Source organism: Eleutherodactylus coqui, chromosome 2, assembly GCF_035609145.1.
Source record: "Eleutherodactylus coqui strain aEleCoq1 chromosome 2, aEleCoq1.hap1, whole genome shotgun sequence".
In the NCBI taxonomy this organism is placed as follows: Eukaryota; Metazoa; Chordata; class Amphibia; order Anura; family Eleutherodactylidae; genus Eleutherodactylus; species Eleutherodactylus coqui.
In genome coordinates this window covers 182,095,864-182,108,061 of record NC_089838.1, presented here as the reverse complement: position 1 = coordinate 182,108,061, position 12,198 = coordinate 182,095,864, and the positions used below count along the sequence as shown (strand labels likewise).

Here is a 12,198-nt window from a genome sequence, read left to right as displayed (position 1 = left end):
TGCTCCATGGAGAATGTTAGACGCATGACGTTGTGTTACATTAGAAGTTGAGTAAAAGCAACGCCTATAAAAAGGCGAATAACAGCAGTCACAGAACGGTCCCACTCCAGTGCTATTCAGTGGGGACCAGGGTGCTCTTGTAGCAAAGGACGTGCATGTGTGAACTTGGGTCCACGATGTGATTTACGCTGTTAACAGGCTGAACTTTTAGTCCTCTGTGGGATGAACCGCACTGTAGAAAACTGTAAAACCCCTTAAACTGATAATAATTAAAAGCTGAAAGCATTGTATTTATCTATCACCCAGGGCGTAGTACCCTTGTAATAATATGGCTTTTCCTGAAGTATTTGACAGAATGATTGCAATTTTTTTCAGTGACTTATCACAAAGTGCACTTTTTCCCTAGAGCTATCTATTTATCTTACCTATTATTGGGACTGTGAAGGCTGAGTACTTGTCTGAGGTGCTTCCAAAATGCCTTCACTCACTTCCTGGGTTATTCCAAGACACCTTGTTGTGCCTCATTTCATTCTTACAGTTGGTATACTTTTATTATACGTAGACATATTTTTGGCAGAAGTCTGCACATTTCATACAATAAACTCATTTTACAAGAAAAAAGCAATCTCCTGCTTCTAACCACATGCATTCTGTTTGTATGACGTGGGGGCATTTAAAATCAGAGCGTAACAGACACCTATGTGGATTGTATCTTTAATGCGTCCCTTCTATGATTATAAAATCAGTTGGCACAGCAGAGCTCTACAGTTTATTGTTGATTGAATAAGTGAATATGATAGCGCCACTGGCTAGGGAGTCGTAATGTTAGCACTGCCAAATATGTTCATTGTTTAAAATATAGGATTTCTGTGCTGCCAGGTATATACCACAGTTCGAGTATCCTGCCCAGGCTTTAACTTTCCACATCCAATGTTATGCAGCCAGCTTCAGAGTGTTGCTTTTAGCATTTGCTAATATTTTTTTAGTATTCAAGTTAATGACATGCTTATTATTTCTATGCAGTCTTATTCTACAATGTATATAGTCTACAATCCGTGCTTGGAAAGGGTACCGTGACTCATGTCTACCATTCTGCTTCTATCGCCCCACAGTTCTGTCAGTGTTGTTTAAGAAGAGTGAATGCGATCTCCATGTGTAATAAATGGAGGTTTTTGTCTGTGTATGTCTTCACCTCTGGAAATGATTACAATTACTACTCTGAGTTGCCAAACATAATGATAAGATATTATTTATGTTGAAATTTAGTGAAATAACATATTCTAAACATCATAGCAATTAGTTCATTGAGGGCACAGGTCATAATAAGTTGCATCATGCAATCTGTTAAGCAGACTATCATTTACAACTATGTAACAAATAGATTTTACTGCTAATAAGATGAAATTAGTGTGGGAGGCATCCAGCAATATTGTGTGTCTGAAGGAAGCAAGTTGCATAATACGGCTTTCTGGGTATGAATCACATGGAAGCAGCTTGAGGTGCTAGATTCTTGCTTATTTTGGTTCCTGGTTTGTTATAGAAAAGATTCATGTTTGTAAACTCTATTTTTACTTTATTCCTAAAACAATAATCATTTGTTTTCCCAAAATTGCATGTTGAATAAACGTGTGGTTATGTCATAGTTAATTTAATACCTAGGAAACTTTAGATCACTTTCTTTACCTAAGACTATGTTTTTCTGCTGAAAAATTACTCTAAAGTTCTGGCTCTCACTTCGACTTCTCTGGTTTTATGTGAAATTTGGCCCTAGTAATGGGGACAGTGATATAGAACACAGGAAATGAATGTGGGTGATGTGTAAGGCTGTCTATAGAAGTCTATGGAGAGAAGATGGGGCTGATGAGGGAGCTGCTGGAGGAAGACCAGAGCAAAGAGACTTAGGCCAGCTACACACGTGTGAATTTGCATTGCTTAATCCACAGCTGGAGTCTGCATAGAGGATCCGCAGCAAATGGCATGAATCGAAGGTATGTAAAAATCGCATTTGCCTGCAGACTGGCGGAAACAAATTGCGATTGCAAAGAGCGAAGGAAAAAGTCCATGCTGTGGACTCCGTGCTGTTGACGTCAATGGAAGCTGTCCAATCCACAGCCGATCCGCAATTGACATTGCGCCTAGGCTGAGGGCATCTGCGTCATCGCCTTGCGACGGCGTGGGACGAACAAACAAACAAAAAATATCTGTAGTGACCTACAACAAGCATTCATGGTCATCAGCAATACAGAAGAACAAAAGTACGTGGGGTAGCCGGCCAGGGTCAGAGCCGAATTCTGCTGCAGGCCCCACATGTGGAATTCGGATCGCCTGTGTGCAGATAGCCTTACAGAGATGCTATTGCAGCTAACAATGTTTACTGTCTCACAGCTACTGAATCACATCTACACTGCTCACTACTGCTGTATAATGTCATTCATGATGCTGTTACTTATGAGGGTATGTTCTTCAGATAGAAAAGCAGATCTCCTGATTTCCTATGTGTGCAGTGTAGACGTGACATCATAGTAACTACTGTAGTCTCCATGCATCTCAAGGAAGACTAAGAACTAAATATACAGCCTGCAGAGAAGAAAACTGGGGAAACATTCCATATTGAGGTCACATAATGACAAGATAAAGTAAGCACATGACTGCTTATTCTGAAAACGTATTTGAAAGTATACAGTAGGTATGCTTTAAAACTGAAATGGATATTTATTAGCACTGAATGCAATCTTTTTCAAGATGGTGATACTGATGTAGCTAATTTCAGTGATAGAAATTGCTAGGTATTCCGGGATGTGTGCTCATGTGCTTAGCACTGCCAAACCAAAGGTTATGGAGACCCCTTGGCAAAGCATGCGTTGTCCTTTCAAATGTCAATTTTTTAAATTAAGAATCAAAAGTTTACGTTTCCTTTTTTGTCCTTCTTTTGCCTTACCTAGTAACAAATGAGGAATAACACTTCTTGCCAAGATATGTTCAGTTCCAGCCATAGAAGCTTCAACATCTGTGAAAATAGGGATAATTTATCTTTATAGTAGACATGATGTCATTACACAATGACAATCTTTCTAACACTTGACAAATCATGAAGGCACCGAGAACTGTTTAAAGACCATCATGAACTCAGAATATTATCAATGTATAGTCACATCTGTTTGTTATAGAAATCAATCAGGTTCTACCACTATAAAATATCAATGACCTCAGTTTGTAATAGCATAGTTGCCACGACAGCCTAAAGTTCCATGCTTGGGTGAAAACATATTTTATTCATCTGTACAATTTAGATATCTAGTTAGCAGTTATCTCCCTGCTGTATGTCTTTGTACGGGTGACCAGAGTTTTCTAGCACTCCCTGCATTCTGCACTTAGCCTTTTATATCACTTATCAGCCTCTGCTACATTTTCAGCTTTATCTTTCCAACCATTAGCAATTGTCTTATCTATTCTGAAATGTGCAGGTTTTTGCAACATTGTAGCCACATCAATGGTCGGGTATAGTATGTAACATTCTTGATTTACAAACAAATGACAACTTTGGAAATGTTTCAGGCACATTCTTGAATGGCCCTTTAAAAAAAACATTGCGGATATAATTCAAGAAAGTATTTCATATTTTTGAAAGGGAGTAAAACTTAATAAAGTCTAAAATGATAAAAAATACTTTATGAATTCAGCTCAGGAATCCAAACAGTTCACTGCAGTTTATCTTTGTATTGACTATAATATATTAACTTTCTCCCTTTCACCCTGAAATAAGAGACAAGGACAAAATAATGTAATGAAAGTCAAAGATATGTCTGATGGACAAGAACAAGATAATTATAATGGGACATGTTAATGAAAATATATGATAAAATAACATCCACTGTTTATCTTTGTGTAACAAACCATGTTATGGGTATTTTATGATATTTACAACTCCTATGTATGGAATACTAGCTAGAGCTGCCATACACCACTACACATAAATACTAGTAACTAAAGTAGTTTAGAGATCTCACACCACATTACCTGGTTAGTCTCTCTCACATGAGTGTCTTTTACCACATATTACGCTCACGTGTTTTGCGCGAGTAATTAATATTACTTGTAACGGTGCTTCTCACACACAGCATGCGAAATGCGTGTAGAAAAGAATATGTGTCATGCTCTATCATGGCACATGCGCATACATGCCAAGGTAGTGTATGGGGATTTGTTGGCATGCAGCAGTACGCAATGCATTGCATACTGCTGCCCGCTCACCACGCAGGGATAGTCCAGTGGAAAACACTCATGTGAGAGAGCCCTAAGGCTGGGATCTTAAGTCTTCTTAATATTTTCCTTCGCCATTCAGCACAATAATGCAAGAAAACACAAATTAATCATGAGTTATAATAAATATTAATCAATGCACTTTTTAACCCTTTTCAATCCACTGTCTGACGTCTGAAGACATTATGATTTAAGACTGTACAGCTCTGATGTTGGAAGACGTCCGTCGGGGTTCTCTTACTGTATATTGCCAGCCTCTCTGCTGTCAGAGCCTATCCAACGTGTCACCTCATGCAATACTGGCTTTAGTCAGCAGATGGCGCCTTTGTATAACAGCAGAAAAAGAGTAAAGCCCCCTAGGAAATCCAGGATACAAATTGGATTGGAAAGGGTTAAAAGAACTTTTGACCTGGTAGGTCACTGTGAAAATGTCCTAAAATCGGAGTGTTGCATGGTGTCCCCAATAACAAGCTGATTATGCTCTTAAGGAGATCCAGATCAAGAATAACCTACTATTGGGGCGTGGCCTGGAGCGAGTCCGAGACGGCTGCATTTGAGTAACCTCCGCTCGGTAACGGCTCCTAGCAACACATTAAGCTAACGGAGGGCAAAGAAAATCTTACCCTGACGAGGCAATACTACCGGGAACATGGCGGCAACTAGGAGGAGAAATTCCAAAGCGGTCCCGACGCGGCTGGAGGAGTTTTTCGGTCCGCGGGGCTCTCTGCCTGAAATGGCGGCTGAAGAGGCGCCTGCACCTACAGCTGGGACTCCGGTAAGGGACCTCCGCAAACCCCTAACGAACATGCCGACTAGCAGGGAGGTAGAGGAGAAGGAGCGGGAGGGGAGAGAGAGACCGGGGGATGAAGAGAGCGGGAGAGCAGGAGAATATGCAAAGGAGAAAAGTTCCCCCACAGGCCGCACATCCAAAAACAAAATGGCGCCGACGGTGCTGCAGCGAGAACACTCCACAACCAGCAGCCCTGCAAAACAGAAGCAGAGGCTGTCAGACAGTGCTGATAACGAGCCCCCTGCATTAACCCCTTCACAATCCATAAACGAAGGGGATATCAATAATCTGTCAGCGACAGATAAACCAGCCTCAGAGTGCTACATAAAAGAGGCAATACTAGCGCTGAGGAACACAATTCAACATGACTTAAAAAGCCTCTCGCAATACGTTGACAAGTCAGTTTCAGAAGTCACCAACAGAATGACTACCACTGAAAATAAAATGGAGGAGATAGTGAAATCGCATAACGAGCTCATAGACGCTCACTATGACTTAGAGGGCGTCGTCACCAAACTGCAGAGCAAAATAACTGACTTAGAGGATAGGAACAGACGGAACAACGTTAAAATCCGTGGTGTTCCTGAAAGTGTTTCTAACTCTGAGATTCATGCATATGTTGTACGAATGTTACAGAAAATCCTTCCGAACATTTCAGAACATGAACTCAAAATTGATAGAGCTCATAGGCTCCCGCTACCGAAATTCCTGAAAGAGAACACCCCCAGGGACATTATAGTCCGAATTCACCATTACAGCACAAAAGAGGCCCTTATGTACGCAGCGAGAAAAATGAAGACCCTGCCAAGTCCTTACAGTGATGTCCGGCTGTTTATTGATCTCTCTCAAGCCACCATGGAGGCGAGACGAAATTTCGCGGGCGTGACGCATGCTCTGAGAGAAGCCAACATCTTGTACAGGTGGGGATTTCCCACGAAAATCATTGTTACCAAGGACAATACGTCTCATGTCCTCCAAGATCCGGCCTCAGCAAGAAACATTTTAAATTCGTGGGGCCTGAAGATAAAAGAACAACCTACAGTCCGCACTGAAGGTCCGCCGGGCAGGAGCCGTGAAAGACTTTCGTAAAGTTATAACAAGCAAGTATTTGCCTTTTTTCTCCACATCTGTCATGCCCTCTCGCGTTATGGATTCATAGATTTGAGGGCCGTGCCAGACATTCAGGCGAACTTTTACCCCCCCAAGGATGCCGCAAGCATTGTCTTGCTTCTTTTATTTCATGCTTTTATGTTCTTTTTTTTTTACCTGTCGCAAAGCCTGGATACATATTCTTCCATTTGGTACATGCATGTTTGTTGATGTAACACAAATTTGTTTCCTATATAGTTTTGTTTTACTAGGCATCACATTCCGCCCAAGGTCCCCGCCTCCTAGCTCCAGAGTGCTTTCTCCACCGTCATGTCTTTGAGAATCTGGTCGCTGAATGCCAACGGGGTCAATTTGCCACAGAAAAGAAGTTCAGTGTGGAAAGATGCTCTCCGTGAAAACATCGACATAGTATGTATCCAAGAAACACATCTTTTAGAGGCTGACACACACCGCATGACACATAGAAAATTTCCACACATTTCATTTGCATGCGCTGCTAGAAAACAGGCCGGGGTAATGATAGCGTTCAAGGAATCCACGCCATTCACTATCGAAAAACAATTATGTGATCCAGGTGGCCGATATTTGGTTCTGGTCGGAGAATTGAAAGGCTCTCCGGTCACTTTAATTAATGTCTATGTCCCAAATAAAAAGCAAGTGAATTTCTTAAACAGGCTAATGAAAAAGGTGCACAAAATAGCGAAGGGTCCACTGATTCTCTGTGGAGATTTCAACTTGACCCCAGAAAGATCCATTGACTCCACCCAACAAGCAACTAGATCAGGCGCAAGTCTAAACAAATGGCTAAGGAACAATGTGCTATTTGACACTTTTCGGTGCCTTAACGCTGCGGCGAAGGAGTACACATTCTACTCTTCCCGCCATAAGACATTTTCACGTATCGACCTTTGCTTGGTCGATAAACAAATCATAACATCAGTGGTGAAAGCCGAAATAGGCACGGCCACGTGGTCGGACCATGCGCCGACAGTGACGTCGGTGGCCTGGGGTGATCTCCGACAGACAGCTAGAAGGTGGAAAAATAATATCTACTTAATGCATTTGCCCGAATACAAAAAAGAAATTCAGAACAGCATCGATGAATTTTTTTCTTTGAATGACTCTCCGGAAGTAGACCCATGCATTTTATGGAACGCCCATAAGGCATTCATGCGAGGTGTGCTTATTAAGCTGGGGGCTAGACACAAAAAAATTAAGGCAAACAGGACTGAAACATTAGTGTCAGATATACAACGCCTGGAAAGTGAGCTGCAACTCAATCCTAACTTGTCTACCCATAATAACTTACTAAAAACCAGACTTGAACTTCGTAAAACATTACAAAGTGATTTTGATAAAGAGGTCATGTCCCACAGAGCGAACATTTACTCCTCATTGAACAAACCATCGAAGTGGATGGCTAATTTGGTTAAAAAAAAGATGACTAAGATGTCTGTCCCCTTTGTGTGGAGTTCTAAAAAGAGGGAATTTAAAATTACTCATCCAAAACAAATAGTGGACAAATTCCGTTCCTATTACAGCGGTTTATATAACTTAAAAGATGACCCGACCTTGGAACAACCCAGTAGTGCCATTATAGAAAATTTCTTAAACAAACTTGATCTCCCATGCATCAACAAAACACAAGCGTTACAACTAGATAGTGAGATGACCATCCCTGAGATAGCTGACACAATCGCGAAAATGAAGAGCCAAAAGGCCCCCGGGCCGGATGGATTCTCTTCAGAATATTATAAACACTTTTCTAGCTTTCTTTCCCCGTATTTGGTGAAGTATTTTAATACTGCCATGTCTCGGGGCGCGTTCCCGGAGGAAGCCCTGCAGGCTACTATTGTGGTCCTGCCCAAGGGGGACAAGCCCCCTGATGATCCTTCAAACTTCCGCCCAATCTCATTATTGAATTCAGACACAAAAATATATTCCAAAACCCTTGCCTCGCGCCTTCTGGCGGTCCTCCCGGGGATAATACACTCGGATCAGGTGGGGTTCGTGAAGGGGAGGCAGGCCCCGGATGGCACTCGTAAAGTGATAAATATTTTACACTCCCTAAAAACGACAAAATCCCCAGCGGTCATGCTAACGCTCGACGCCGAAAAGGCTTTTGATCGTGTGCACTGGGGCTACGCATTCCAGACGTTGGCCAAATTTGGCCTGGGAGAGGGGATGCGACGTGCCATCCGGGCCCTGTATTCCAACCCAACGGCCAGGACACTAGTAGACGGTATGCTCTCTGAGCCGTTCAGTATAACAAATGGCACAAGGCAGGGTTGCCCCCTTTCCCCTATCTTGTACGTCCTTGCAGTGGAGCCCCTGGCGGAGGCAGTCAGATCATCCTTGGAGATTAGAGGAGTCCCCTTAAATTTCCGCCAACATAAGATTGGATTGTTCGCGGATGATGTCATACTCACCCTAACACACCCTCTGGACTCCTTGAGAGCGGCACAACAAACTCTACAAACTTTTAGTATAGTCTCACAGTATAAATTAAACACGAATAAATCAATGATCCTAGGAATTAATCTCACAAAAGAATTAAAAGACGCGATCAAAAAGGAATTCCCGTATATATGGAGAGAAAAAGATTTACCATACTTGGGCATTCAGTTGACCCCTGATATGGACGATCTAGAAAAAGCGAACTTCCCCCTGTTGCTGGAATCCATTCGGAAGGAGATAGATCGGCTAGCTGGAGTGAAGCTTTCATGGTATGGCAGAATCATGTCATATAAAATGAAACTTCTTCCTAGGATTTTATATATTTTTAGGGTCCTGCCGATCGTTGTATCAAAACCCACGTTAACCAAAATCCAGAGCCAACTATCAAGGTTCGTCTGGGAAGGCAGAAAACCACGAATCGCACTATCTATTTTGGCTATGCGACGCGCTAAAGGGGGAGCAGACATCCCCAATATAGCGCAGTACCACAAGGCCTCCCTCTTAAACCAGACCAGGCACTTAATCACACGGGAAGACAGGTTGGGTTGGGCAGGTATAGAGAAGGGTTTTGCTAAACTGTCCTCAGGGAGCTCGCTACTACTGGCGGCCTCCTTAAAATCTATGTCTAGCTCCTCAGATGGAGATACAGCTATAAACATAATAACAGAATCCCTATCCCCGACCATGCTGGCCTCGATGGAGGCCTGGAGAGACCTAACCAAAAAGTTGGCCCGAAACGACAACCTAACTCTCCCCGCCATTCCTCTCGAGACACTGAGCCTACTCATACCAAACCTTGATTTGAGAGACTGGGAGGGGAGGGGACTGCGGACGGTGTCGGATTTACTGACGGAAAAGTCTGCAAAAACTTTTGAAGCTCTGCGCTCTGAATATGGCCTGCCAAAAGCAGATTTTTTTAAATATTCTAGAATCTGGCACTTCCTGTCCCACTCAAAAATACACACTTTAGAGATTCCTGTGGAAATTGATAAGAGGCTTGGGTCGCCCCCCGTATTGGAGAAATCTGAAACTAGGAAATTTTACGACATGCTGACAGACAATGACAGGCTAGAAAAAAGAGCCCAGATGCTAAACTGGGAAAGAGAGCTTGGAACATCTATCCCATTAGATGCCTGGCAGGACGCTTTCAGATTGGCCCTGAGGGCAACTAAGGGGCTGGGAATCTTAGAAGTGCAGGTCAAGATCAATATGAGATGGTATTACTCTCCTGCTTTGTTGCGTAGCAGATTCCGGAGGGGAGACGGCCTGTGTTGGAGAGGATGTGGACAAAGTGGCACTCTCTCCCATATTTTTTATACATGTCCTAAACTATTTTGTTATTGGGGGGAAATACTGAATTATTTAGACAGAACCCTACAAACTAAAGTCCCAAGAACAAACAAACACATCATATTGCTGGTGGGTCTGGAAGGCATCCCCTCCCCAGCTAGACACCTGTTAGGCCACGCTTTAATGACTGCAAAAAACATCATTGCACAACACTGGAGGGGCCCAGACCCCCCCCTCTTCAATGAATTTAAGGTACGGATGGCGGAGCAAAAAATTTTTGAAAAATGGTTGGCATTCAGAGAAAACGCACTAGCTAAGCACGAGGAGATGTGGAGCATGTGGAGGGACCTGAATTGAAGGCGGCACTTAAAAAATCACCTAACGATGCCTGTTACTTTGTTATTTAGCTTTTGTTTCCTTTTTTTCTTTTATTCTCTCTTCCCTTTTATCCTTTTTTTTTCCTTTGTCTCCTCCTGTTTCCCCCCTTCCTCCCGCTCTTCCCCAACTTTTACTTTGATGTTATGTTTGCTAAAACAAATTAATATAATGTTGACAGTGGTATGTTGTGTCGTGCTCATAAGGGGCCATTAATGGTTATAAGTTGATTGTCAGTATTCCTACGATTATATCTGGGTCACCAAGAAGTCAGACTTTTAAAGATGTGAGAATTGTATTTGTGAACATTACAGATATAGATATGTTTTCTCTCCAGATTTTGTTTGGCACCTGGCAACATGTTTATATAATGCTGTTATACATATGAATAAAAAACTAATGATTAAAAAAAAAAAAAAAGAATAACCTACTATTGTTAGAGGAGACCCACTTGCTGGTGAAATGAATTACAATTATGTGGCATTCATTGAAGCAGGAGCCTCTTCACCCTCTACTGTATATTACATCTATATGTCACAATAGGTATACTATATAGGTAGGGTTTTACTTAGGTGGACAACAACCCTGCCAATCCACCTGTGATTCCATCCTGATGTCCACTATCAGGAATATATATCTGAATAGGCAATGTACTGATATGAAATGAAATATGAAATATTGGATCGCTGTGCTAATAAGCTGTTGTGTTAGAAGAGCTGGTATCATTAGCATTATTTATATCAGCCTCTAAGCAGCTGCGTGTGTTGTGTAAGTTTTTGGTACACTGGGTAACATATAGTACATGATATTATGCACGTTTCTACTCTTTGAAGTGATTTGCTTTGTATGTTTTAACATGTATTGTATAATTAAACAAGATTCCTAGTGGTAGTAATTATGTTTCTCCCAATTTGCTTTGCAGTTCACATGGTTGACATGCATGAACATAGCATAATCATGTTATTCTATTCTTTGCCTTGAGCAGAATATGATTTTCTCACATATTATACTGTAGCATTCTAATTATATATTCTCTTTTTAGAATGATATTGGAGGCCAGCGCAGTTTAATAAATAAATGGACTACATTTCTGAAGGCACGCTTGGTATGCTCCATACCTGGTGCAGACGGGGGAGACACATTTTTCGATGAACTGCGTAAGTTGATTGTAATCTCGTCACTTATCTTTTTAGGACAAGCATAAAACATCAGGTTGAAATTCAGCTATGAATAATAAGAAAATACTGTTCATTGCTTCAGGAAAGTGCCTTTACATTGACCTCACAAATATACGCTGCTGTCACATGAACAATAATAGATAGTAAATCTGGCTTCACTTACATCATTCAGGTGATGCATTTCAAAATATGATGAAGAAGGATTAATTTGATTACTTGTCAGATTTCACCTTTTGCCTAGTTTGTACATTATATGATGTGTATAGTTTTGTGAGTTAAGAACATATGATGTGTCTTATGTAGATAAAAGATTTTGATGAAGATATCATTGATATCAGTTGTATTGTGGTCCTTAGTAAGAAGCAAGAAGCAGACAGCTCCGTACCTTGTTCGGTGGCATAGGTTGGTACTGCAGGCTGAGTCCTATTGAAGTGAAAATGACTCAGGCCGCAGTACCAACTCAGGCCACTGCACAATGTATAGAGCTGTCTGCTTCCTGCAGTAAAACAGCTAGAAGTGGGATAACCCTTTCAAAGCAACCTTTAGGTCCAAGAAAAACACAGATGGCCGTATTGCATCTCTGACTACCTGATGTACACTGTGTATTATTATGCATCAGTAGGATAATACGCTACATGGTGCTTTGGCTGGCCAGTGCTGCTCACCAGGGCAGCATTGGCCTATCAAAGCAGCCTGTACTGAGTGTCTTGTACTAATAATGCAGCAGGTAGTCAGAGA

The 12,198-nt window shown here is 41.8% G+C and overlaps 1 protein-coding gene across 1 annotated transcript in view; it reads left to right on the top strand.

The window, feature by feature from the left end:
- Nucleotides 1-12,198, top strand: part of SEMA3D (semaphorin 3D) — a 173,890-nt gene that overhangs the window by 110,392 nt on the left and 51,300 nt on the right. The window contains exon 9 of the mRNA XM_066592015.1: nucleotides 11,325-11,439. Coding sequence (XP_066448112.1) covers nucleotides 11,325-11,439 — 115 coding nt within the window. The remainder of the gene's footprint in view (nucleotides 1-11,324; nucleotides 11,440-12,198) is intronic.